This window comes from Kockovaella imperatae (genome assembly GCF_002102565.1).
Source record: "Kockovaella imperatae strain NRRL Y-17943 chromosome Unknown BD324scaffold_11, whole genome shotgun sequence".
NCBI classification, from domain to species: Eukaryota; Fungi; Basidiomycota; class Tremellomycetes; order Tremellales; family Cuniculitremaceae; genus Kockovaella; species Kockovaella imperatae.
In genome coordinates, this window is record NW_019028951.1 from 465,310 (window position 1) to 484,219 (window position 18,910).

At 52.0% G+C, this 18,910-nt stretch overlaps 8 protein-coding genes across 8 annotated transcripts; 3 read left to right on the forward strand and 5 right to left on the reverse strand.

The window, feature by feature from the left end:
- Positions 1–1,376: 1,376 nt before the first annotated feature.
- Positions 1,377–4,285, reverse strand: BD324DRAFT_95526 (hypothetical protein). The gene is made up of 13 exons (XM_022019289.1): positions 4,189–4,285; positions 4,082–4,136; positions 3,970–4,025; positions 3,836–3,918; positions 3,661–3,784; positions 3,432–3,610; positions 3,291–3,381; positions 3,127–3,241; positions 3,006–3,075; positions 2,897–2,956; positions 2,440–2,845; positions 2,014–2,395; positions 1,377–1,973 (listed from the first exon to the last, which is right to left on the reverse strand). Exons 1-13 carry the CDS (start codon positions 4,189–4,191, stop codon positions 1,714–1,716), a joined length of 1,884 nt encoding a protein of 627 aa, XP_021869591.1. The 5' UTR covers positions 4,192–4,285; the 3' UTR covers positions 1,377–1,713.
- A 678-nt stretch (positions 4,286–4,963) lies between these two features.
- BD324DRAFT_632683 (poly polymerase and DNA-ligase Zn-finger region-domain-containing protein) lies at positions 4,964–5,931 on the reverse strand. Its single transcript, XM_022016542.1, has 7 exons — positions 5,825–5,931; positions 5,660–5,764; positions 5,544–5,609; positions 5,393–5,477; positions 5,317–5,344; positions 5,107–5,267; positions 4,964–5,057 (listed from the first exon to the last, which is right to left on the reverse strand). Exons 1-4 carry the CDS (start codon positions 5,874–5,876, stop codon positions 5,461–5,463), a joined length of 240 nt encoding a protein of 79 aa, XP_021869592.1. The 5' UTR covers positions 5,877–5,931; the 3' UTR covers positions 4,964–5,057; positions 5,107–5,267; positions 5,317–5,344; positions 5,393–5,460.
- A 130-nt stretch (positions 5,932–6,061) lies between these two features.
- On the forward strand, positions 6,062–8,691 carry BD324DRAFT_632687 (hypothetical protein). The gene is made up of 6 exons (XM_022016543.1): positions 6,062–7,794; positions 7,847–7,969; positions 8,013–8,126; positions 8,185–8,286; positions 8,345–8,455; positions 8,507–8,691. The coding sequence occupies exons 1-6, from the start codon at positions 6,142–6,144 to the stop codon at positions 8,510–8,512; spliced, it is 2,109 nt and encodes a 702-aa protein (XP_021869593.1). The 5' UTR covers positions 6,062–6,141; the 3' UTR covers positions 8,513–8,691.
- On the reverse strand, positions 8,668–11,442 carry BD324DRAFT_632692 (hypothetical protein). Its single transcript, XM_022016544.1, has 8 exons — positions 11,104–11,442; positions 10,737–10,872; positions 10,642–10,677; positions 10,563–10,585; positions 10,100–10,510; positions 9,826–10,039; positions 9,185–9,762; positions 8,668–9,131 (listed from the first exon to the last, which is right to left on the reverse strand). Exons 1-8 carry the CDS (start codon positions 11,149–11,151, stop codon positions 9,087–9,089), a joined length of 1,491 nt encoding a protein of 496 aa, XP_021869594.1. The 5' UTR covers positions 11,152–11,442; the 3' UTR covers positions 8,668–9,086.
- Positions 11,443–13,176, reverse strand: BD324DRAFT_632704 (Zinc/iron permease). The gene is made up of 9 exons (XM_022016545.1): positions 13,078–13,176; positions 12,926–13,037; positions 12,856–12,880; positions 12,597–12,800; positions 12,117–12,537; positions 11,850–12,069; positions 11,718–11,797; positions 11,631–11,663; positions 11,443–11,577 (listed from the first exon to the last, which is right to left on the reverse strand). Exons 1-9 carry the CDS (start codon positions 13,153–13,155, stop codon positions 11,554–11,556), a joined length of 1,197 nt encoding a protein of 398 aa, XP_021869595.1. The 5' UTR covers positions 13,156–13,176; the 3' UTR covers positions 11,443–11,553.
- A 239-nt stretch (positions 13,177–13,415) lies between these two features.
- BD324DRAFT_632708 (hypothetical protein) lies at positions 13,416–14,297 on the forward strand. Its single transcript, XM_022016546.1, has 2 exons — positions 13,416–14,001; positions 14,053–14,297. Exons 1-2 carry the CDS (start codon positions 13,585–13,587, stop codon positions 14,176–14,178), a joined length of 543 nt encoding a protein of 180 aa, XP_021869596.1. The 5' UTR covers positions 13,416–13,584; the 3' UTR covers positions 14,179–14,297.
- A 262-nt stretch (positions 14,298–14,559) lies between these two features.
- On the forward strand, positions 14,560–17,194 carry BD324DRAFT_652539 (hypothetical protein; the record flags this gene model as incomplete). Its single annotated transcript, XM_022018513.1, has 7 exons — positions 14,560–14,749; positions 14,796–14,858; positions 14,901–14,979; positions 15,026–15,377; positions 15,445–15,544; positions 15,602–15,740; positions 15,811–17,194. 7 exons carry the CDS (start codon positions 14,560–14,562, stop codon positions 17,192–17,194), a joined length of 2,307 nt encoding a protein of 768 aa, XP_021869597.1.
- Positions 17,195–17,556: 362 nt separating this feature from the next.
- On the reverse strand, positions 17,557–18,648 carry BD324DRAFT_582192 (putative 40S ribosomal protein S19; the record flags this gene model as incomplete). The annotated part of the gene is made up of 4 exons (XM_022013549.1): positions 17,557–17,683; positions 17,817–18,027; positions 18,250–18,392; positions 18,626–18,648. The coding sequence occupies 4 exons, from the start codon at positions 18,646–18,648 to the stop codon at positions 17,557–17,559; spliced, it is 504 nt and encodes a 167-aa protein (XP_021869598.1).
- Positions 18,649–18,910: the final 262 nt, after the last annotated feature.

Below are 18,910 nucleotides of genomic sequence, written 5' to 3' on the forward strand. Positions count from 1 at the left end.
GTTCTATACCCCGAGCCCCAATCGGAATCTGGGTTCACCGGGCAGTCCGAATGATACCAGTCTATGCCTACCAGGCGTGCCGTAGGATTATCAGAGGTGTTGAACCCTCTTCCCCAGCGAGACCCGGAGAGCCATGCTCTACTGCACTTTGACGATTGACATTTTCCATTCTTCCAGACATGATAGGCGAGATTTGGACGGTAACTGTACCCTTCTTCTCCTCCCCGGTTACTGTTGGACGGTGCTTTGAACACCAGGAACGAGTGAGATCTGACGATTGCGTGAAAGTCTCCTCTTCTATAAAGCGTCCATCCGTGGCGCATCTCGGAAGTAAGAGCGTCAGCTGTCCTTGCGTCGAAGGTAGAGCCATATCAGGGATGTATACCTCGAGATTTCGTGGTGGAGGGAACGGCAGGAGAAAGTAGAGAGGGCGTTATCGGGAGATTCTGGAATGCATATCCGCGACTTTTATGTACTGTATATGTATGATGTATACCGCGCTCTGCGTGTCGGGCGGGCGGAGCTTTGTCCGCTTCCCACTCTGGCAAGACCCCTTGACGGGCGATCCTTTCTTACTGCCTCCTTGACGCAGAACTCTGACCCGTTGCAGTTGGCAGGACCAGCGACAGTGTGTCCAGTGCAAGATGAAAGGAAGGCAGTGCCACACCCAGCCCCCGTCGTACTGTATGTACTGCTTGCTGGACAGGTGGATTTTTAGAGAAGATACTGAAAGGGGTAGAGGGTCGCGTGTCAGTGGGAGGTCAGTCTTTCAAGCTTTTGTGCTCATTATTTCGTATAGATCAGTCTGCATGCTGTCGTCATGTCCGTTATGGGGGTTTACCGCCTCACAATCGAGACTTGTCCATCGTGCCTGTATCAGTAGTATCCCTCATTCTCGCCTCCGCCCCTTGGAAAGTGTCATACCAAGGATGAACAGGATCCTCATTGACCACGCAGTCTGGATGGTAGTATTCTACCCCGACCATATACACTTGCCTGTCCCTGAAGTATTGAGAGGTCGCCCGCAATTCTCAGATTGACATGTCCCATTCTGCCACACTTTCAGGCCAATGTTTGTCTCCGTGGTCGTTCCGGACGTCGTGGGTGCGTGGGATTGACACCACTTCCTACCGTCTGAAGACTTCGTGTACTCTGAGTCGAGAATCAACTGTGAGTCCTCAGAGCACTGCGGAACCAAGGTAGTTTCGGAGGCAGCGGTTGATGTCATGATGGTTGCTTAGGGATGTACTGTGTGATAGGTCTGATATGTCTTTCAAGGGCAGTGAGTTTGTTTGACTTATGGAAAATGGGAATGCTCAGCTTTTTATAAGCACCCATTTTCTTACATGCTAGGGAGCTCATAGCAGTAGGAGCCAGAGCCGCGAATCTTCCTCCTTTTACAGAAGATGATGAAGGGATATAGACTGTTTTCGAACAGCGGTGCTGATACGCGTGGCAAGCTGGCGCGAGGTCTTCGCTCCTCACGCCGTCCTTTCACTCTTCTAATAGACCCCGTCAGCCCGAGTCGAGGTTGATTTCGTCATCCAGCATCAAGCAGTGAGTGGCGGCTCGCCCACTACCCTCTTGGAACTGCCGAGACTACAACAGCTATCACCTCGTCGTCGAGGTACCGGAAGGTGAGATCGCATATCCCCATGCATGCCATGATGTGGAAATCCGCCATTTAATCACATCTCGCCTCACGCCGAGCGTCTATAGGAAAGGCTCAACGTCGATCTCCATTGCTGAGCATGGTCGGACTAGCTCAAAGTTTTGCAGGACAGTCGGGTGCAAGATGCCAATAGAGCCAATGACGATATCTCTCGAGCCATCTTTCAAGAGAGGCAGAGCGGCTTTGAGATTTGATGCCAGCGTCTCAAGGGCTGATTGGGGTTTTGGAGTCGCTTGATGTTCTGGAGTCTGTTTGGGTCGATAAACAATCTTGGCGCCTCGACCTGGAAGATACGTGGGATCTGCAAGTTGTCAGGTCGAGAAGGCACTGATCGAGCTCACCGTCCGCCTTGGCGATGTAGTAGCCGTACGTTGCCTGACTCTCTTCGCTCTGGATGAAGGGGACTCCAAGAATCTGCATGACGCGGTCCAACAAGCCCTGAGTCACTTCGAAACCTCCTTTCTTGTCCATGTACACTGCGCATAAGCGTCGGTAATTCCTCGTCTGTCTTTCAGCCTCGCGGTCCTGCACAGAGATGTCTGAGCATTCAAAGATTTTCAAAGGGAGAGGCAGTGACTTGTTCTCGCGTATAGTCTTGAGCATTCCTGGGAGTAGAGACGTCCTGACTATCTGGTATTCGAGAGATTTCGGGTTTGCCAACGAGACGGCATAGTGGCCTGGGTCTTTGCGATTCAACCAGGCAAAGTTCTCGTCATGTGAGCACTGCACAGGTCAGCCGAGCAATCGCGGGATCTCGTGAAGCTCACCAGAATCAGCGGTAGCGCCTCAGTCCATCCAGCCATCGCACATTCCTTCCGCAGGATATCCCCAAGTTTGTTGATCGCAAAAGGCTTGGCGATGGTGTTGACACCCGGAACTCGCCGTGTGAGATTGTTGAAACCGTATGCAATGGCAGCATCTTCCATAACATCACATTCGTGGAGAATGTCAGGTCGAGTGCAAGGGACTTCGATCTCGAGGGCGTCGGAGTCACCCGTTGAAGGCTTGGCAGCCAGAGTCATCCGGGTGAGGAGGGTACATTGCTCGTCACGAGATAGACTCAGACCAGTAGCTGCGTTGATATAGGATGAAGAAGCCTGGGTGGAACGAGGAGCGATGGGTGGAAATATGTGTGAGGAGCCGTCTGGCATGTGCACCTTGACGGGCTCAATGCTGTAATCTGGTTAGCTATTCACGGCTCGAGTGTCACTGCTGGCAACGTACGAGAATGGAACGGCACAGTATTCGGCGAACATGGTCGCCATCATGTTGATGACAATGTCCCTGAGATGACAGTCAGCGACGTTCCAGTATGCCGAACTACACCACTTACAACTTCGTCTTATCCGTGGCTGTTGACTCGATGAAGATGTTAGTCGTCTTTCCAGCGACGATTTTGGAGTCTGGATCATGTAATTAACAAGAAGTACGATTACCTCCCGCTCCGGACTCACGCTCAGAGTTGATGATGGGAGGCATGGAGAGAACCCGATCTTTGCTGTCATAGATTATGGGATAGACTGGGGAATCTCGGATGATGGGCAGGAACTTGCTCAAGTGTCTTTCTCCCTGCGTTGAGAGTCAGCTTGATGATCCCACCAAAGTGACCTGAGCACACCTCGTAGATCGTCATAAGCTCTTCTGCTGTGCTCTCCTTGTCCTTGCCCAACGGTGCGAATTTGATAAGTTTAGGGTCCTTGTGGAGGTATCTGTAAGCCCGTCAGCTCGACCTTGATCCGGGACAATACGTCACGCTCACTTGAAAGGTCCCTGGATCGTATCCAGATCGTGCGTACCAATAGCGACAAACTTTCTCATTCGGCACAAATTCTGATGTAGCTTGTCTTGTAGGTCAATAAAGGATTCATATTCCAAAGTGTTCATCGGTCTTGCTAGACGAAGGACACAGGCACCGAGGTACGGCCGAAGCGGGCTGGTCTTGAGAGACTATGAGCCATTGACCATGGACTTGAACTCGCTATACTCACCGACGACTCCACATAGACTTCTTGCATTTCAGCCGGGACAGACAAAGTGTAAGTTGGGGGCTCCTGCTTTTGCAAGAAGACACGAAGCGCTCGAGCGATGCCTTCAAGGCAAAGCAAATCGTATCTTGAAAGGCATCAATATGATTTCAAGGCCAAGGAAGAAGTACTGTCCCACCTATTCGCTGGAATCTCAATCTTGAGCTGAGGTGGAGGAGTCGGTAGACCCTTTTTCCGTGCAGCTTCGACATCTTCGGTAGTCTGCCCAAAGCTCATCAGCCAGCCTCCTCGCGCAAGCAAGAGTCATCTCACATCCTCATCTAGCTCAACACCAAAATCAAAGCATAACTCGTCGAATTCATGCGTCGCTAGAGGATCCACCTCGTTCAGTTCATTGTCTGAGATCTCGAAAGGCTCAACGTACTGTATTCCTTGCCTAGGCGACGATACAGCTCCGCTTTATCAACGGTGATAGTAGGCTATAGCGGTAAGCCTCAGCGTGGGTCATTGAAGAGGCTGATCTCGGCTCACCATGTTGACTCTTCAGATTCGGATGCTCAAGAGGTGCTCAGAAGGCGTGCAATCTAGAGGTACATCTGGGAATCATGTTCAACCCTCTCGACGTTTTCGAGTCAGAAATTTTGATTCCGCTCATCTGTCCCTCAGTGGCACGCTATATGATATTGCATGGAATGGGCCCAACTTCTAAACTGCTTTCTACGCAAGACGCAAGGGAGAGACGGATGAACAAGTCAAGTTATACAAATTTCATGGTGTCCTTGCAGCCGTATTCGTTAAACGCGTAAACTTGTGCACATCCTATTTGTCTCCAATCTGTATTGCCTCGAATTGGCCAGTACCGATCCGACGACAACGCTGTCCAAGGGTCGGTCGATTTGGGCAAATAGAGCTACCGATTCTATGCCTTCGTCCTCTTCTTCCTGGCCTTGGATGACTCGTTCTCGTCGTTGCTCTCTGGTTCAGCCTTGGTCTTGACCTTTGACTTCGCCTTTTTGGCGCTCGAGGACTGAGAATGTATGAGCCCGGATGGAAGCAAGGATGAAAGGCTCACTTTCACGGCCTGTCCGGCGGTCTCGTCATCTTGGTCGACGTCCACAGCTTTTGACGTTCGTTTTTTAGCAGCAGACTGATGAGGAATTATCAGATTTGGGGAACTGAGATCTGGCCACTCACCTTGGCGGGCTTGACATCTTCCTCTTCGCTCAATTCATCCTCACTGACAGGTTCTGCCTTGGCAGCCTGTGACCGTCAGTCTTTCATCTGACCGGGCGCAAGGAAGGACATACTTTGCCCTTCTTTGCCCTTGGTTTGGGCTTAACCTCTTCCTCTTCCTCCTCTTCTTCAGATTCAGCCTTTACCTTCTTTACTTTGGGCTTTTTCTGCAAGAGTCATCAGCATGGATCGGTCCCTCCTGCGAGCCAGACTCACCGGCTTGTCCTCCTCTTCAGCATCGTCCTCCTCCTCCTTCTTTGCTCTAGGTGCTTTGCTCTTGGCCTTCTTTGGTGTGAGCTTGGCCTCACTCTCCTCTCCCTCTTCATCACCCTCTGCAGGTGGTTTCCGGGCTGTCTCTGGAATATCCTCGTCTGCGACTATGAAAGAGGGTCAAAGGCGAATCAAACATGGGCGGTCGCAACTCACCATGTCCTTCCTGCCATGCGGTGCGGACCTTTTACTAGTCAGCATGATCTCTCTCGCTGTTATCAACGGGCGCCACCTTTTCTTGGTAAGGTTCACTGAATTCGTCATGCTTTTAGTCCGACTTCCGAAGCATCGTGTATGCACTCACGGAAGCTCCTCAACTGTGAGACTCTGATCAGCACATCATCGTCGTTCACTAAGACGTTCAGACGCAACTCCTCACTCACATCCATCAACGTCATCGGGGTTCGGGAAATCTTTTTGTAGGTTCTGAATCTGTGCCTCGGTGACACCTGAGGGTGAGGGTGTCACCAAAAGCCCCCGCCGTATGCAGAAGACCTACATCCCCAGTGCCTCCACTTGAAAGATCCATTGTCTCGAATCTGGACCCAGGTTCCTAAACGAAGTTCTCCCTTCATGATCTTGTTGCCTTTGCACGGAAGTTTGCCTGCGCAACATCCCATGTCAGCTGGGTGATACCGGCTACGAAACAAAGTGCACGACACACCATTGCACGCGGCTCTGTTGCTGGAAGAAACCTCCAGACGATATGCTGGCATGATGCTAGAATCTTGCCGTGAATATCTCACGCAAGAAGTCTACCTGTCGTAGTCGACAACATTTGAACTTTGACGTCAACCTTCATTTCCCGATTGATCGAGTATGCCACGTGGTATCAGAAATGGCGGATCACAATAATCATAATAATAATATTGATGATGCATTTTATTGAAATCAACTTTCTCTTCTTCTTTCTCGCCTCTTTCCTCTCTATTGCGAGACATCCACTTGGAACTCTTTTCGGTCCTCTCGCTTGACATCACCATGGCGAAGAAGTCTCAACCTCCTCCTGGTAAAGCCTCTGCGCCTTCGTCAAAGAAGGCGAAATCCTCCTCTTCCTCTTCTAAGTCAGCTGCCACCGAAGCGAAATCATCCAACGCGTCTGTTGCAAAGACTGAGAAAGGTAAAGCGGCACCTCGACCAAGCACAACCCTGGAGAACATCCAAGAAACAATCTCGAGCGTCGTGGATGTCGTAAAAGATGCTGTCGAAGTGGCCGGAGATCTCGTGCTCGACGATCCAACCCATACACCCGTAGCGGCTGATCAAGTCTTGGCCGACCATGTGGATGTTCCGAAACTAAAGAAGAAAGCTGCAAAGGCTGCCGAAGTCGGGAAAGAGGAAGCTCAAAAGGTCGGCAAGGCAGCTGGGAAGAAAGCTAAAGAGGTCGGAGCGGCAGCGGAGGAAAAGGCTGCAGAACTCGAAACTGCTGTGGAGGAGAAATTGGAAGAGAAAGGAGTAGACGTCAAGGGAGCCAAGAAGAAGGCTGGAAAGGTCGTCAAGGGCGCAGAGGAGGCTGTACAAGCTGTCGCAGAGGCCACGGAGCCAGCTGTGAAGAAGGGCAAAAAGGCGGCGAAAGCAGCTGTGAAAGAGACGGAGGAAGTTGTGGAGGAACTCAAGGATCCCGAAAGCAAGAAACGGAAACGCGCTGAAGACTTTATGGCGACTGCTGAAGGCACGGCTCGAGCTGTGGCCGACAAGGTCGGAGAAGTCATCTCGACTGTTGTGGAATCTTTTGGAGCAGCGAGTGGATTGGCCAAGGACCTTGGAGCCGAGACCAGTGCCAAAGGCAAAAAGGCAAAGGGAGATGTCGAGCCTGCGTCCAAAAGGGCCAAAGGAGCTGTCAAGGAGGCCGTCGAAGACATAAAGGAAGCTGCAGAGCCTGCCGTGAAGAAGGGCAAGAAGACCGTCGCCGAGGCTGCTGAATCGACCGCTAAGAAGGGCAAAAAGGCAGTAGAGGACGCCGCCGAAGCCGTCGAACCCACCATCAAGAAAGGCAAACAGGCAGTCGCCGAAGCTGCTGAGACAGCTACGAAGAAGGGCAAAAAAGCAGCTGCCGATGCTAAGGACGCTGTCGAGCCCGCCGTCAAGAAAGCCAAAAAGGCAGCTGCCGAAGCTACTGAGAAGGCCGAACCGACAGTCAAGAAGAGCAAGAAGGCCGCTGCGGATGCCGCTGAGACTGTCGAGACCACTGTGAAGAAGGGCAAACGTGCTGCCGCAGAGGCACTTGAGGACGCGGAACCGGTCGCCAAAAAGGGGAAAAAGGCAGCCGAGGATGCTGTGGAGTCGGCCAAATCGACGGTTTCCAAAGGCAAGAAGTCAGCTGCTAAAGCTGTTGAGGAAGCCAAACCTGTCGCTGCGAAGGGCAAGAAGGCAGCCAAGGATGTCGCATCCGCTACGGAGGAGAAGGGCAAGAAGGCCGTGAAAGGTGCCAAATCCAAAGCCAAGGAAGTTGCAGAGGAGCTTGGCGATGAGGAGATGGTGGACGGCTTCGCGTCGAGCGATGAAGAGGATAGCTCGGACGATGAGAGTGAAGTTGGAGGAGAGAAGGAAGAGGTCGACCTGAAGAGTTTGCCAATGGTCGCTAGGGATGACAAGAGCGTCGCGGCGAGGTTGAAGAAAGCACAGAAAAAGAAGGCAAGTGGAATCGCAAGCTTGCTGGACGTGCACACCTGACGTTCTTCTACAGGACACACAAAAGGGTACATTGTATCTTGGTCGAGTGCCCCATGGATTCTATGAAGAACAGATGAAGGAGTATTTCTCGCAGTTTGGAGACGTCACTCGAGTTCGACTGGCAAGAAATAAAAAGGTACGTCGAGCCTTGCATGGTGCTTAATACTGATGATATGCAGACTGGCGCATCCAAACACTTTGCTTACATCGAGATGTCATCCCAGAGTGTGGCAGAGATCGTTGCGGAGACTATGAACAACTACTTGTTGATGGGTCACTTGCTCAAGTGTCAGGTAGGTCGGCCTGGAGCGTGTCAACGGAGGTTTCATCACTCATACCTTCGCCTCTCAGGTCATTCCGCCAGAAGATGTTCATCCCAAACTTTGGGTCGGAGCGAACCGCAAATTCAAGAAGATTCCCCGCGCCCGAGTGGAGAAAATGAGGACCGAAAAGGTATGTACAGTGGTCCTTGGCGAAAAGATCTTGGAACGCTTGCTTACGCTCGCTTCAGTCTCGATCCAAGGAGGAGCAAGATCAAGCGAATGCTGGATTATTAGCCAAGCAGGACAAACGAAAGTCAAAGATCAAGGCCAAGGGTATCGATTACGAGTACGAGGGACATGTGAGTGGCTGGCGTCTATACCTCGTGACTGTGTGCTGATTGGTCTCTCAGGCTTAGGGTCATGATCAAGGGAGACATGAATCGACCTGGATAGACGGTCAAGGGGAAATAGATCAGAGACTCATGCCTTGGCCATATGAAGGCTTTTGGGAGACCATGAACGACCTGTTGGGATTCTATACTATGTCTATAGCTCTGAGCCTGTTGGAATGCGACGTAATGATATGTCAATGATCCATGTCTTTTGTGATCAGACACCGTAGCCTCGAGGCTCTAGCATATCATTTACGAGACGTAGGGAAGGAGACGGAACAAAGATACAGGAAAAGAGGAAAAGAAGGTAATAGAAATGAAAAGCAGGCACAAATCGCTTCGTCCTCTAGCAACGAGTGTTCAGCAAAGGGGAGAGAAGAGTTCCACATCGTCCCGTGGAGTATTAAGAGAGAGAGAGAAAGAGGAAAGCGGAATTTAGGAACGGGCAAGAAGAATGAGGAAAGAAGAAGAAAAGAGAAGAAACAGAAAAGGAAAAAGGTCTAGACGAGATGATTCTTCCAAGATACCCGTGTCACCGTGTCACCGTCCACCGATTTTCACAAAACCCCCAAACTCTACCCGCAGCACGATCAAGCTTCTACTTCTTTTCCTTGTCTTTGGGAGAAGAAAATGCTTCCTTCATCTGCGAACGCTCTGCATTAGCAATTTGACAGGTTGTGAAAGGAATCGACTTGCCTTCTTGAAGAAGCTGGTCTTCCTCTTTCGGCCGTCGGCATCTTTGCCAGGTGTACTTGTAGTACTCTTGGCAGGTGTACTAGCAGCAGTGACGGGCGCCTTCTTTGCGGGCGTAGCAGGTGGGGCGACACCAGCGTTAGAGTCGGTAGTCGCGGTGGTAGCGGTGCTGGTCTCCTTGGCATGAGCCAAGGTCGTTCCAGTAGCGCCGTGAGCTTGAGAGACGGCAGCTCCAGCTTCGACGACTTCAGAGTTGAGCCCACCCTCAGTCGCGGTAGATTGACTCGGGGTGACGGCGTCGGTGATTTTACCCTGAGCGGCAGCGGGTGTAGAGCCGGTCAATGCAGGGTGCTGCTCGGCATCACGTTTGGCTTCGACGGCACTGACATCAGGGGCACTGTCGATAGGTTTGGTTCCGACGGAATCCGTGGTGGTACCGGGAGCGGCTCCGTTCAAAGATCGGTCCTTGATGGCGTCCGGAGGGCCAACGGCCACGATGATAGGTGCAGGAACAGTCTTGTGGCTGTCTGTCGTTTCGTCCTGAGCGGGGATGTCGTGCTTGACGATCTCAACGTCATCGGCTGAGCAACAAACGTTTGGCAGTCAGTGTACTGCATTCGACTGCGGACATGGTGCTGACTCACACTTGAGAGCCTCGCTCAAAGATACAGCGGCGGCAGAGGAGCCAGTGGTAGGCTCGTGCGAGTCCAACTTGAGCTCCTTAGCCTTCTCTTCCAAGGCGGCGATCCCATCTGCGGAGGGTTTGGTTCCAACGGGAGAAACGGCATCGGTGGGGGCTTCTTTCTCTTCCAGAGCGTTGACATCGATCCCCTGGGCTTTGGCCTCGTCGAGTGACATCTTTTCAGACTAATCAGCTCGCTATCAAATTCGTCGTCGGTGTTACATTCGATCACTTACAGGTTGAGAGTGAGTGACATCGACGCCGATAGCCTTCTCAGCAGCGACGACGGCTCCTCCGACGGCGGCTCCCAGAGCAGCAAGGGCTCCAGCTCCGATCTCAGCAGCCTTTTCGAGAACTTCTTTGGCTTCTTCGCTCATGAAGCGGTCCTCATGAGGAGCAGTAGAGGAAGCGCCAATATCGGTGTTCGCAGCGGTCTTTTCGATCTGAGCAGGTGTAGTCTCAGCGGCGACGGGGGCAGCGGTGCTAGCTTCTGATGAGCCAGCAGCGGCGGGAGCACTGGAGGCCAGAAGAGTTTCGGGAGCGTGTTGAGCGGTCGTAGAGTCGGAAGTGGAGGTAGTGGTGGCCGCAGCGGGGGCAGGTGCGGTAGCTGTCTCAGCGGCCTCTGGTTTGTGTGGAGCAGTGTAGACCTAGGGACAAGATTAGCCAATACGCTTATTCTTCTCATTGAATTGGACTTGCGTTGTTCATGTTTCCAGCGGCATCTGGAAAACGCAATCAGTATACCGTTTACAAGACTCATGGGCAACGCATCACTCACCCCACTCCTTCGCCTCGTCTTCCCGGACTTTCCACTCTACGAGCGCCGCATGATCAGCAAAAGACATCTCCCGCTTGGACTAGTGGGACACTTACCTCCATCAACGACATATTTGAACGCCTGCTTCTCTCCCCACGGAACCTCGAATTCACCGGCAAAAGTTCCATCGGCCTGCTTCTCCAGTGGTGACGCATCGCCCGACCAGTTGTTGAAACCTCCAGCGACGAAGACCTAGTGAAGCGTGCACAGACACCACGCACAGATCCGGGAACAATGGAGAGACATGCAGGGTGGGCATCGTGACATGGACACGTGTAATTGAGCGGCGGGCGGGGGAAGGGCGTGAAAACGCGATCGAGAGAATGCACGGGTCAAATCCGAAGACGACGTGTTGAGGAATGGAGAACGAGAAGGCAGGTACAGATCAGCCAGTGCGCTTCTTGACAGACACCCTTTACATACCTTTTCTGGTCCTACACCCCAGGTGAATCTCGCTTTATGTTGTGACATTGTGTGAATGACAGTACAATGTATTGTTTTGTTGAAAGCTGCTCCAAAAGAATGGGTTGAAAATTGATTTTCCTTGTTGGCTTCAAAAGGTCTAGAATTCCCGTAATGTTACTCGCCGACGAGTCAATTTGTCGGGAATGTACTGGTCACACAGACTCGAGGTATGTGTTGTATATATATCTGTCGAATCGAGCTCTCTATGGCTATTGTCCTTCGATTGAGCAAAGCACGAGTATGCTCCTGAGGTCAACGAGGGGGGGATGATGACGACTGGAGAGTGGATGAGAAATGTGGGCGTTCGGAAATTGTCCGCAAGAAGGCAAAAAAAAGCACCTCCATTGGGAGCGGAAGCAAAATGTATTTTTGTTGGGGCATGCATAGAGACTATCCATCATTCTGCTGCTATTCGTTCCATGCAATGACAGCCTGGGAGGAATGATGAGTGAACAGTCACCTGGCATGTAGATACAGCAGCTTACCATGCAAAAGACGCCAAACGCCATGGCAGAATACTGGTTCATATCATGAGCTTGGGTCCAAACATGGCTCCCGCCTTTTCAACCCACCTCCTTCAGGGCTTGAGTAGCGCTTCTCGATTCCGCCAATAATTCAGGGACAACGCTGACACTGGCAATGTACAGAAAGCCTGGAGCCACCCGGGTCAGAAATGCAGGAGAGACTTCGGCAGTGACTCTCACCCCCTGCTGTCATTGGGATGACCAGTTCACTCGCTCCAACACTTGTACCGAAGAACCCTTGACCGATTGGTAATTTGGTATGGTGTGCCGCTCCTGACGTTTCGGCGATCCAGATGCCTAGGAAGGTACCTAGGAATGCGCCGAGGGCAGTGAAAAATTGAGAGCCGAGAGCTTGGGATTTTGTGAAACCAGATTTGATCAAGATCGAGTAATCGGCGATCTACATGTGAGAAATCAGGAATTAAGAATGGAGATGAGAGGACTCACCTCGTGAGGAATCTCGTGGCAGAATGTCGCGATGGTCGTGACTGCCCCCAGAGCTGGCGAAGAATAGAACGAAGCGGCCATAGCCAGGCCATCAGTGATATTATGCGTAAAGTCCCCGAAAAGATTGAGCCAAGCAGAGAGTTTCAATGAAGGGTTGACTTTGGGTTGGTCCTGTGGAGCAGAGACAACGGAACTTGATACCTCCTTCGTTGACTTCCGTTGACGGAGGTCGTTGTCTCCTTTCACAGCGCTCGAAGATCCGCTGCTTGTGGCATGAGAGTGCGAATGCGAATGGGAATGTGAATGGCTGTGACCATGACCGTGACCATGACCCGGGGTCTCGTCTCCTGAGGATGCACTCAGTACCCTCATTGTCTTGTCCAGCATGAAAAACGCCATGAACCCCAGGAAGATGGACGCTCTATAGAAAAGTCATATGAGAACTCTCTCTTCCAGGGGCAAGTTTTCACGCCTACTCACCCGACAACGATGTTCCTCTTCTCCTCAACAACTATGGCCCTGTGATGCTCATGCCCCTCGTCATGGCATTCTCCGAAGAATGCATGGGGGACCAAGTGTAAGAAGACGTCGCCAAGCAGACCACCCGTCGCGAAGGCGATCATCGTATTTAATGAGCTTGGATCCAGATCGGAGGGTACAGCCAGGAGGATGAGATTGGGTGCGCTAGGGATGGGACATTAACAATGGAATAGACGAGGCCAAAACGGGACGGACTCACGAGGAGATGTAGAACGTAGCGAGGACTGAGGGGGACATGAGCTTCAAGAATCTCGTCATCAAGCTCTCACCCGAATTATACGCCGGACTCTTGAACGGGAACAGGACTCCAAAGACCTCTTTCATTGACATGCCATGTTGATGGGTCGATAATGTCTTGGGTACCGAGAAGACAGCTTGGCCCTGACAAGAGATGAGCAGAGAACGAAACCTGAGCCCTCACCTGCTGTTTGGCCAAAGCTAGAGCCCCTGCGATTCCGAGGATTAGACATAGCTTGACGCTGGATCTCATGATTTTCATAGGCTGCAGCGACTCGCTCTGTACTTGGAATATATTTCGTCCGGTATGATCGCTGAAACGCGTCTTCACGACGCTGCCACGTGTTGAGATCACGTAGCGGAATCAAATTTGCACAAGGGTGACTGACTGACGTCATTAGTAATATGTCATTACGTGATGTGGAAGTTGAATTAGAAAATGACGCATGACATTTGAAGATCATTTCCTAATCAAGGTCCATCTTCGGGTGGTGTGGTGCGGGTGGCGTCGCCGATTGAAAATGTCGATCATCTCACCGCCTCCTCAAGAAGCGTTTTATTATATATAAAGAGATCGTCGAAAGTAGGGACAGATCCTCAATACCCGACCACTTGACCCATTCCAATTGAGATCATCTACCTGTCAGACACCACTCACTCTACCTCATCTCTTTAGACAACACTCGCAAGCATGCTCTCTTCAGCCAGACGAACCTTCACATTCTTCCTTCAGACACCTCTCATCCCACCGCCCGCTCCACAACCCACATTCGAGCTATCCAACATGTCATCTTCCACCAGCGCAGGACCATCTAGGCCCGTTCAAGCGTCCAGGACTTTCTCTTCATTCTCCGCTGTGTCGTTGCGAGAACAAGGATATGCCAGCCAGGCATACGGACAGAAGCGAGGGTACGCCAGCGATAAGGGAAAGAAGGAGCTGTACTCGGATGAAGGAGGCGCAGTGGGCGCAGGAGTGAGTCGGATATTCGTACCCTCTGAATACCCAAGCTCACCTATGCTACCTCAGACCGACGATGTAGCGCATACCGAAGCTGCATTCGACTCCAACGCGGATCCTTCTCAAAGTGCCAAGAAAATCCAAAAAGAGGTAAGCAATGTCAAGAGCCCCGCAAACGATACAGTGTTGACACTCTTGCAGACCGGCAAGGACTACACAAAACACTCGCCTGCTCAGTCTGACTACTCCCAACCTCCTGGCAAGCAAGGCAAATCAGGTTCTGAGAACCCTCCGTTGAACACTTCAAACAGTCAGGCCAAAAAGTAGGAACGCGGTCGGCGGAGCGAACGAAGTCTCACATGTCGTACAATATAATTTCATCCATCCAGTCGAGCGAAGCAACAGCATGATGTATACTGAGGTATCATGAGCTTGTCAACGATTACCGAGCCAAACTCTGCAGCGCACTGACTCTCAACGCACTGACTCCTCTAGGCCGTGCATGGTATCTCACCAAACCTACCATCAAGGAGGAAATGAACTGACTCCCCATTGTTCCTTTGTCCTATCGCCACCTGGTCCGAGAGCGAGAACACTGAAGTGACTCTCTCGAATGATTCAACGTCTTCTTTCCGGCTCAACGACGATCAAGAGGGGGCGCATTCCACCATTACGAGGATACCTACAACTCATAGCGCGTTCTGTACCATGTCACGAGCCGAATTGCCTCATACTGTATCGCATCATCATCTGATCGATTTGGACTTGGGCATCGACACGACGGAAGGTTCTGATGCGGTTATTGTGGGGGACGAATTACAAGGTGCCCTACACTTGACTTGCAAATCCGCCAATCTTCTCTTGGGAAACATGGAAGTGGAACTCGTGGTCCAGGCTGGTGGGTTATTCTTTCGCTGCCCCGGCGCTGAAATGCCGTTTAACAGAAGCCAAGACAACATCCGATAGCTTGCATGAGGTGCTATACGACCGCTCGATAGCTTTCCAAGGTGAGCCAGAGGGAGCAAGGGTTTGACCTTTGACCATGACAGGTGCTGGTCTCCCGGCGTCCAGTGCTGTCTATCCAGATACAGACGACGAGCATCCTGGTTATTACCGAGCAAGACGGGGGTGAGAGTTGAGAGGAGATGACAATTTCCACTGCTGATAGGTGCAGAACGACGCGTTTTCGCTTATCCATCCCGATACCTGGGTACCTCCCCTCCAGCCACACCTCACCGTTCGCATCCATCTCTTACACGCTCCATGCTACCGTCGAATTCCAGTATGAAGGCATGACGCAAATCTTGCACACCTTCAGGACGTTTGACGTGGTCCAATCGTCTAGCGCGTTCGACATGGACTTGACTGGCAGTGTGAAGGCTGAAGATGGGGCTCGACTCCCTCAGATAGAGGGCGGAGGCAGTTTGATCTTAAGTGCTGAGCATGGTCGAGCGAGAGGATGGGTATCGAGTGCGGATCCGAATATGGTCGTCATTATAGACATCAGAAATTCGACAGCCTTTTGGGTGGGTGGCAGATCGTCCGTCGGTAAGCGGTTGTCCCGTGTAGCTGACCCAACTCGGGGACGGACAGACACTCGCACCAGTCCTACGTCTGATGAAGCGCACAACTATCCATTTTCCACATGAGCCTTTCGAGGTATCAGAGATCGTCTGTCAAGAGCAATATGACGGTGAGTGCTTTGGTTACATTTACGCTCTCTCGATGATTACGATTTGATCTCTTTCAGATCGCTATGCCGTCCCTGCACGAGCAGCATCGTCTTTCACCCTCAACCTGTCTTTGCCTCCGGGGTCGAGATCGACCCACTCGACAGTCTTCGACGTCCAGTACAGTCTTTCCATACTGGTCCACCTCGTAGGCACACCGTGAGCATCCTGGACCCAACCCTCGATCGACACTCGTATATCTCAGTCAGCTGACGCTCGTCCTTCACAGGTCAGGCAAGCAAAGAGTCGTTTCGAACCTGCCACTGGAGATTCTCGACCCTGCTTCCGTTCCACCTCAAATCTGGCTCGATGCGGAATCGCTATCGACGGAGCGTGGTCAATCCTCTCAACGCGAAGGTACCCGTCGTGAACCTCGAGCGTTCGGTAGAAGATGGTCTATGCCTGCTGGGACGTTCGAATCTCTTTCAGCTCTCCTCTCGCCGTTGTCACTCGGGCAGTCGAGCAAGACGGCGTCCCCGAAGCATGGTCAATCAATAATGGGTACACACGATTTCGATCCGGTTGCGAATGGTCTCACATCCTCTGGTGTAGATGGCTATCCTCAACCGGAGTTCGTGGTCCATCAGCAGCCCGAGCTTAAGACATTGCCGCGGTCACGGCAGCAACCACTCCCGCCGATTCTGGAAGATTTGCCAGAAACCAAGGCCAAGCAAACTTCAAGACATTTGCGAGAGACACCAGGAAACAGAGGGAGGAGCGTCAGTCCGCCATTGATGCCATCGTCCCGCAGCGGGACAGTTCTCCCTGATGCTGTGTCCGCTGTTTCTGAACCGAGCTACCGAGTGGATGAGCGATTCGCTCATATCCATCGACCCAAGCTGCACGATCAACGTCATAGTTTCCCATTCTTTCCAAGCGCAGTATTCCCCACTTCACCGAGAGGCCCTCGACCTGTTCCAAGACGGGTCAGTACTTCTGGCATGCAGCTTCGATCAGTATCGAGTAGCTCCAGTACCACTCAATCGTCCGTCCCTTCGACGACCTGTACCATTACGGAATCATACACAGAAGACACATCGGTCCCATGCACGTCGTATTCCAGGTCGACGATTGCGTCCCCGAGGCCTGTCAAGATAGGAGGTGATCTATCGCCAGTCGTAAAGGACATGCCGGCGTCCCTCGAGCTGCAATCTGTTAGTCCGGCTGCCAATTCAAAGGATGTTATAAATTCTCCTTTGCATGCTGTTCCGTCATCCGTACAGCATTCACGACGATCCGTGTTCGATCTGTTCGAATCCATTTCATCTGTCCCCTCGCCTATATCCAATCTCTCTCGATTTGTCAATATCGGTCCGAATGGCTCTGCAAGAGGAGGTCGAGGAGGTCAAGTGACAACCCTTAGAGAACTGTTCACCGGGTCCACTGGAAGTCAGGGGCTGCAAGGAGTCGGATCGCCCGATAGGCCGAGCGGTGAGATCCGACCTATCGTTTCAAAGAGATACAGCCTTCCTGCTGGTCTGGAAGGTTTTCAAGGAGATGCTGCTTTGTATGTTGGCACAGGGCATCACCGGTCGGTCGCGAGTGTTGTCGATGGATTCCGGGGTGATCAAAGAATGAGGACCTCTCAAGACAGATCGATCAGTCGCCAGTGAGGATGTGTGGCCACAGTGATGAAGATGAGGGGGGGAGGGGGCCGCACAGCAAGCCGGGGTTTTTGATAGCTTCCTTTGCCGAGTGCTATTGTAGCGACTATCACTTTTGATGGTCAGTAACGAAATGTAACGAACATCAGTATCGCTCATAGCTCGTCTGACCACCAAGCTGCCCGTACGCGAATAGCCCCGCCTCAGCAGTTAGTAAACGACACCTCTACTCTTTGTGAATATGCACGGGAAATGTCATGACCGAGAGAGAACATCGAATGGGAGAAAAAAATGGAAATCATGGATGGATCGATGGGGTTTCCCAACCATTGCCCAAGGATTCCTCTTTTGATTCAACGAATCATCCCAATCTACTCGTCGTCGGCCTCTTCCTCAGCCTCGTCCTCATCCTCATCCTCATCCTCGTCCTCCTCTTCCTCGTCCTCCTCAGCACGCTCTTGCTCAAGAACAGCAGTGGCAATTCGGTCGAGATCACGCCTGGGGGCGAGAGTGTCAGCGTGGTTTCTACGGGGGAGCAGACGACGAATAAAGAGGATATAGTGTGATTGAGAGATGTGCAACGCTCGACGGCTGATCATCACGGCCCCAGCAGACTCGATGATCCACTCACATTCCATCCTGAGAGATTCTCCTTCCACCGTCCTGAGCCAACTCGAGCACTCCGATCTTCTCCAAACCTTGGACGACACTCCTCTGAACACCGGTAGAAGAGTCTTGGTGTCTGTTAGGTCGGGTTCCACGTCGTTTCTTGGTTCCGTGAAGTTTGGCGAGGGCACCGACTCCAACGGATTTGCGGAGGTAGATGTGACGGGCGACGGCAGCTGGTGACAGGAGAAAAGGACGAGAACGTCAGCGCGAGTCCTCTGAAGCATCACGCAGGTGTAATAGAGCGGAGGGAGATGGGTGGGGTCCAGCAGAAACAGGTTGCTCTGTGCTCTAACTCTGCCTGCTTCTGCCTCTCCATGTTTCCTATCCGGCTCGCTTGTTCTCCATCGCTTCCACTCCCGCTCCGCTCATGCATGCTCTCGGTCTTGTACACTCACCAGCTCGAACATAGTACCAATCCGGGTCATATGGCGCGAGCTCCTTCTGGCATCCTGTCTTGACAGTGTCGACCCATGTAGGGATGTCGAGCTTTCCAGATCTCTTCAAGTGAGAAGAGTAGGCTTTGATGAACGCTTCGGCGCTAGAAGGGACAGTCGTATCAGCTACTGCACCCATCGGTATGCCTCCAATCATCCTCATCCCGATCCTCATTCACGCCATATCACCAAAGACATCGCAGACATCATGGCAGGTCGCTTTCAAAGCGACTTTCTATCCGCGTTCTCTTCTCTTCTCCATCACCTGCCCAGGCAGCAAGAATACCTTCCTTCCTAGCCCCCTGACCTAATCTGAGCCTTGATCCCCTGGACTCACCTAACGTCTCGAACTCCAGGCATCTTTGAATGGTGTATACGGACAAGACAATTCACACCCAAATGCCAGTCTTTTACCTTGAATCCCGTTGAAAAGTGTACCAGTGGCAGCGAAGCCAGCGAGACCAGAGCGGAGAATTGTAAAACGCCGAGGATAGAAGCCAGTGGCGGAGATCTGGCAGGGTGTGACTTCGGCGTTAAGCGCTAAGCGAAAACTTAGCCGATATCATCGATTCTCAACGCCGCAATCCACCGTGGGAGACCTCCGGCAAAGATTACAGATTTT

Bases quoted from the DNA above. Each gene is read 5' to 3' on its own strand.
- BD324DRAFT_95526 (XM_022019289.1), bottom strand. The intron at 3,611-3,660 runs GTGAGTATAGCG...TAGTCTCTCAAG, and splicing joins AAGTCTATGTGGAGTCGTCG to ACCAGCCCGCTTCGGCCGTA. The intron at 3,076-3,126 runs GTGAGTCCGGAG...TACATGATCCAG, and splicing joins TCCCATCATCAACTCTGAGC to ACTCCAAAATCGTCGCTGGA.
- BD324DRAFT_632683 (XM_022016542.1), bottom strand. From the start codon at position 5,876: ATGCCAGCATATCGTCTGGAGGTTTCTTCCAGCAACAGAGCCGCGTGC. The intron at 5,765-5,824 runs GTGTGTCGTGCA...GATGTTGCGCAG, and splicing joins CAACAGAGCCGCGTGCAATG to GCAAACTTCCGTGCAAAGGC. The intron at 5,610-5,659 runs GTAGGTCTTCTG...CCTCACCCTCAG, and splicing joins CAAGTGGAGGCACTGGGGAT to GTGTCACCGAGGCACAGATT.
- BD324DRAFT_632687 (XM_022016543.1), top strand. From the start codon at position 6,142: ATGGCGAAGAAGTCTCAACCTCCTCCTGGTAAAGCCTCTGCGCCTTCG. The intron at 7,795-7,846 runs GCAAGTGGAATC...GTTCTTCTACAG, and splicing joins AGAAAGCACAGAAAAAGAAG to GACACACAAAAGGGTACATT. The intron at 8,127-8,184 runs GTAGGTCGGCCT...TTCGCCTCTCAG, and splicing joins GTCACTTGCTCAAGTGTCAG to GTCATTCCGCCAGAAGATGT.
- BD324DRAFT_632692 (XM_022016544.1), bottom strand. From the start codon at position 11,151: ATGTCACAACATAAAGCGAGATTCACCTGGGGTGTAGGACCAGAAAAG. The intron at 10,873-11,103 runs GTATGTAAAGGG...ACGCTTCACTAG, and splicing joins GGGGTGTAGGACCAGAAAAG to GTCTTCGTCGCTGGAGGTTT. The intron at 9,132-9,184 runs GCAAGTCGATTC...GAGCGTTCGCAG, and splicing joins AGACCAGCTTCTTCAAGAAG to ATGAAGGAAGCATTTTCTTC.
- BD324DRAFT_632704 (XM_022016545.1), bottom strand. From the start codon at position 13,155: ATGAAAATCATGAGATCCAGCGTCAAGCTATGTCTAATCCTCGGAATC. The intron at 12,070-12,116 runs GTGAGTCCTCTC...TCTCACATGTAG, and splicing joins GCCACGAGATTCCTCACGAG to ATCGCCGATTACTCGATCTT. The intron at 11,798-11,849 runs GTGAGAGTCACT...GGGTGGCTCCAG, and splicing joins CATCCCAATGACAGCAGGGG to GCTTTCTGTACATTGCCAGT.
- BD324DRAFT_632708 (XM_022016546.1), top strand. From the start codon at position 13,585: ATGCTCTCTTCAGCCAGACGAACCTTCACATTCTTCCTTCAGACACCT. The intron at 14,002-14,052 runs GTAAGCAATGTC...ACACTCTTGCAG, and splicing joins CCAAGAAAATCCAAAAAGAG to ACCGGCAAGGACTACACAAA.